Consider the following 5,131-nt stretch of genomic DNA (forward strand, 5'->3'; position numbering starts at 1 on the left):
TACACATGCGCTACATGGTGTGGCTCCACTTCGCCGCCTCCAACAACGTGGCCGAATACGAGGCCCTCATCAACGGCTTACAAGTCGCCATCGAACTTGGGGCGCGGCGCCTCGATGTCCGAGGCGACTCGTGGCTCGTCATAGACCAAGTGATGAAGGAGTCAAACTGCCTCGACCCCAAGATGGAGGCTTACTGCAAGTTGGTACGACGCCTAGAAGACAAGTTCGACGGTCTCGAACTAAATCACGTCGTGCGGAAGTACAACGAGGCCACCGATGAGCTGGCAAAGATGGCCTCGGCACAGGCCCCGGTCCCCCCGAACGTCTTCGCCAGAGACCTCCACAAACCCTCCATTGGATACACCTCGGCAACAGAGGAGGGCCCACCTGTGGAACCCGCGGCGAAGCTCGACGCCCCCTCTGCTGCCGAGACCCCCTCGACCAAGCCCGAGGTCATGGAAGTCAATGCCGAGCCTCCACAGACTGATTAGGACATGGATTGGCGAGTCCCGTTCCTCGATTGGCTTGATCGGGGGGAGCTTCCTGACGACAGAACCGAAGCACGACGGCTTGCGCGGCGAGCCAAGACCTACGCCCTCTACAACGATGAATTATACAAGCGAAGTCCCTTAGGTGTCCTCCAACGGTGTATCAGTTCCGAAGCGGGCCAAGCCCTGCTTTGGGACTTACACGCAGGCGCCTGCGGGCACCATGCGGCGCCTCAGACGCTCGTAGGGAACACTTTCCGCCAGGGGTTCTACTGGCCGACGGCAGTCGCCGATGCTACCAAGCTGGTACGCTCCTACGAAGGATGCCAGTACTATGCTCGGCAGACACATCTCCCGGCCCTAGCCCTACAAACCATCCCCATCACGTGGCCATTCACCGTGTGGGGGCTCGACATGGTCGGGCCTCTACAAAAGGCTCCCGGGGGCTTCACCCATCTATTGGTATCAATCGACAAGTTCTCCAAATGGATCGAGGCTCGTCCGATCAATCGAATCAAATCCGAGCAGACGGTGCTGTTCTTCACTGACATTATCCACAGGTTTGGGGTCCCCAACACCATCATCACCGACAACGGGACGCAGTTCACCGGCAAAAGGTTCCTGACGTTTTGCGATGACCACCACATTCGTGTGGCCTGGTCGGCCGTAGGACACCCAAGGACCAACGGCCAAGTAGAGCGTGCCAACGGCATGATCCTACAAGGCCTCAAGCCAAGGATTCACAACCGGTTGAAAAAGTTTGGCAAGAAATGGCTCGCCGAACTCCCGTCGGTCATCTGGAGCCTGAGGGACACTCCAAGCCGAGCCACGGGATTCACGCCTTTCTTCCTAGTCTATGGGGCCGAGGCCATCCTCCCCACCGACTTGGAATATGGTTCCCCGAGGCTGTAAGCCTATAATGAACAAAGTAACCGCACCACCCGAGAGGACGCCCTTGATCAACTGGAGGAAGCCCGAGACATCGCGCTACTACACTCGGCCAAATACCAGCAGAGCCTGCGGCGCTATCAGGCCCGACGCGTCCGAGGCCGAGACTTGAAGGTAGGCAACCTGGTGTTGAGGCTAGCACAGAGCAACAAGGGTCGCCACAAGCTGACCCTGCCATGGGAAGGACCGTACATCATCGCCCAAGTGCTGAAGCCTAGGACCTACAAACTGGCCAACGAGAAGGGCGAAGTCTTCACCAACGCTTGGAACATAGAACAGCTACGTCGCTTTTATCCCTAAATTTCCAAGCATTGTATATATCGTTTCTCGAAATACAATTAAAAAGCGTTCTTTAGTTGGTCTAACTTCTCGAGAAACCCTCCGAGCCCATCATAGGCCTCGGCAATACAGTAACACGGCAAGGGAAACTCGGTTCTACCTCGGCAGAACCAAGCCTCCCTCGGGGGCTAGATAGGGGACCCCCCTAGGCGTAGGCGTCCCCTAGGTCCCATGCACCATTCTTCAGTTGTTTTTCGCAAAAATTCCTACGCCAAGTCCCTAGCAGGCTCTGACGAATCAGTTGTAAAAACCCCTCAGACCAAGGTCTGTTTCCTATGCAAGAGGCCGGTAGAGTCGCGAGACGGCCTACGCCTCCGGGCTACGGCACTCCCTCACTACCTCTCGCTCAAGGGACGGCTTAGGCCCCAAGGGGGTGTTTTGCAAATGAAATCCGATCAGGAGCGACAGAGGGTAGAGGCTCGGAAACATAAGAAAAACAACTAAGAAACACAAGTACTTCAAAAGTAAAGGCCTCGAGGGCCACAAGCGTTACGATACAAAAAATAACCCCTATTCTATTTTTACATAGCCCCCGGGGCCTAGATCAAGGCTCAGGGCCTTCAGCACCGGCAGATGGTAGGGGAGGAACCACCTCCTCTTCGAAGAGCGTCGCCAGCGCTGTGCCAGGGCCTTCCGCCGCCTCCATCAGCTTCGCCACCGCCGCATCGGCCTCCTCGTCATCATCAGGCAGAACATAGCCATCACTGATGGCCGGGAGGTCGACGCCAAGGTAGTGAGAGGAGATGACGGCCAGCGCCTGCTTAACACTCGTGTGCAGTGCCCCTCGGAGCCGCTCGCGCATCTGGCTGCTCAGCGCAATCAAGCGGCTCCCAAGGGAGCTGCCTGATTGAACCCCCTCGACCTCCAAGGCCTCGCAGGTAGAAAGGGCAGCACGCTTCAGCTCCTCATGCTCCCCGATCTCGGTCTCGAGCACCGTCTGCACCGCGCTAGAAGCCTCGGCGGCCTGAATGATCTATGCCTCTAACTCTGCACCACGGAAAATGGAATGAGGTCAAGCGAGAGAAAGAACAACCTAAGTTAGGGACGGAAGCCCACGGAACTCACCCTTGGCCTTCTGCTCCCAGCGTTGGGTCTCAGCCTGACAGGCCTCGGCCTTCTCCTTCAACCGCTGGGCCTCGACCCGAGAGGCCTCGGCCGCCCTGGAAGCTTCACTTCCCAGCTCTATGTCATACAAGGAAGTCAGGGAGTGAACATAAGGAGAAGGAAACAAAACAAGGGGACTGGAACTCACCCTCGACCATCCCCTTCAAAACCACAGCCTCGATTTGCGAGGCCTCAACCGCAGCAAGGGCCCCATTCAGAGCGCCTTTGGTCAGCCGGTGCGCACTCTCCTCTGCCCCCAGCTGCCCGGCGAGGACCTTGCCCAAGGCCGTCGCCTCTTCGGCCCGGGACCTGAAGGCATCCCGATCACTGACCGCACGGGTAAGCTCCTCCTCCAGCTCCTTGACCCGCGCCGCCAAAGGGGCGAGTTGCATCTAGGCTACGGCCACCTCGACCTTCGCGTCGACACAGCGAAGGTGGAGGTCCTCCACCTCTGCGCTTCACGCCGACAGAAGCTCGTTAGCGTCGGCAAGAAGGCCCCTCTGCCGCTGAAGCTGGTCCCAGATGCCCCTCTCCGGCCGGAGAAAGACCGACTTCCCAAGGGACCGGGTCTCAAGCTCCTAAGGAGGCAGAACAGAGGTCGTCGATTGCGACAAAACCGAGAAAAGAACGATGTCACGCGAGAAAGGAAAACGCGAACCTGGGCGACTCCGGGCAGTTCGTCGGCCACCACGGACAAGGCCGTCCGTAGCGACCGCTCCGCCAGCTGGTGGTATTGCTCAAAGGTGCCCCAGCGCCCGCCTTTGGCTGCGTCCTCAAGGGCGAACAGAGGCTCTCCCTCAGGGTTGTCCCGGCTCCGCCACAGTACCCGCGGGTGGTCCCACCCACGAGGCTCGGGTCACACCCGCACGAGGGCCGAACTTCCCTCATCCAAGAGCGGCGCCGGCTGCTCCACGGCATCGGTCTCTTTGGCGTCGACCACCTCCCGCGCCCGGGAAGTATCATCGGAGGAGATCGGATAGACCTCCGCCTCCCGGGCGCTCTCTCGCAACAACGACGGGCCCTGAACCAAGGGCACCACCGAGGCCTCCACCGCCTGCGTCTCCACCTCCTGGACAGACGGCCTCGCCGCCATCACGATGGCCTTGGTGACCTCGGGGGCTCCGGCCTTTGCAATTATGGCCTCGACGGTCTCGGGGGCTTTAGCCTCCGCCATCGTGGCCTCGGCAGAAGCAGAGACACCAACCGCGGCCACCACGGTCTCGGCGGTCATGGGCGCCGTGGCCTCCATCGCCTCAGCCTCGGAGACCCCGGGGGCCTCGGCAACCAAGGGCACGCCGGCCCCATCCGACTCGTGAGCCTCGCCCCCACAGGATGGGAGCGATCCCTCTCCCGTCGGTGTAGGGGCCGCCTCGGCAGCCCCTCCTTGGGCGGCTGGTTCTTTCAGGTCGACCCTCGTCGACGCCGCTCCACGGTGGATGGCGGTTTGTGCCTCCGCCACCCAGTGGGCGAAGGAGCCGGGGCTCGCCTTAAGCGCCTTAAGGGGCGCCAAGGGAAGGTCGTCCGCAGGCCGCTTTCGACTAAGGAAAATTAACCTACAGGGTCAGTGCAAAACCAAAAAAGCGAATGGAAGACACTATGACCGTGCCAAGAATACACTTGCCTTGAACGGGGCGTCACCCGCTTCGCCACGGCAAACCTCATCCGCAGCGGCGGAGGCGGTGGCAGAGGCGTCGCCTCCATATCCATCGGCGCCGGTCGGTCTTCAGCGGACCCCGGCGCCCCTTCGGTCCTCTGCAGGGGCGGTGGCATCACCTCCACCGCCACCTGCTCCACCACGGCCACCAAGCCTACCAGGCTGACGGCGCATTTGCCTAATGCCCGTGCCTCAGGCGTGTCGGCCTCGGCCCCAGAGCGGGCAACCGCTGGCCCCGGGTCCGCTTCTCCTCCCCTTCCTAGGGGTGCCGGGCTGCTTACTGGCACCCCAGGCGCCACCTCCACAATGTCAGGAAGGTGGTCCAGGGGACCTCGCCCTCCCTCGCCCTTGTCGTTCCCGTCCGAGGCCTCCGTCGACAATGACGTCGACGGGGATTCCTCCAATGGGAGACCATCCTTCCGTTGTTGACGGTGGCGCTTATCCAGCTCCTCGCGCGCGAGGATATGCTTCGTGCGCTTCACCGCCTTGGCGTCCTTTCACCTCTTCTGCGCATCGGCGTGAGCGCGGTTGATCGCCCGCCGCCCCGCGTCCTCGGGAACGGGCGGTGGAGAGGAGCGCACGTCCCTCATCCCCTGAA

The 5,131-nt window shown here is 61.0% G+C and overlaps 1 protein-coding gene across 1 annotated transcript; it reads right to left on the bottom strand.

Annotated features, from left to right (window-relative positions):
* Positions 1 to 3,735: 3,735 nt before the first annotated feature.
* On the bottom strand, positions 3,736 to 4,586 carry LOC136468642 (uncharacterized). The gene is made up of 2 exons (XM_066467138.1): positions 4,501 to 4,586; positions 3,736 to 4,432 (listed from the first exon to the last, which is right to left on the bottom strand). Exons 1-2 carry the CDS (start codon positions 4,584 to 4,586, stop codon positions 3,736 to 3,738), a joined length of 783 nt encoding a protein of 260 aa, XP_066323235.1.
* Positions 4,587 to 5,131: the final 545 nt, after the last annotated feature.

Source organism: Miscanthus floridulus, chromosome 1, assembly GCF_019320115.1.
Source record: "Miscanthus floridulus cultivar M001 chromosome 1, ASM1932011v1, whole genome shotgun sequence".
Taxonomy (NCBI): Eukaryota; Viridiplantae; Streptophyta; class Magnoliopsida; order Poales; family Poaceae; genus Miscanthus; species Miscanthus floridulus.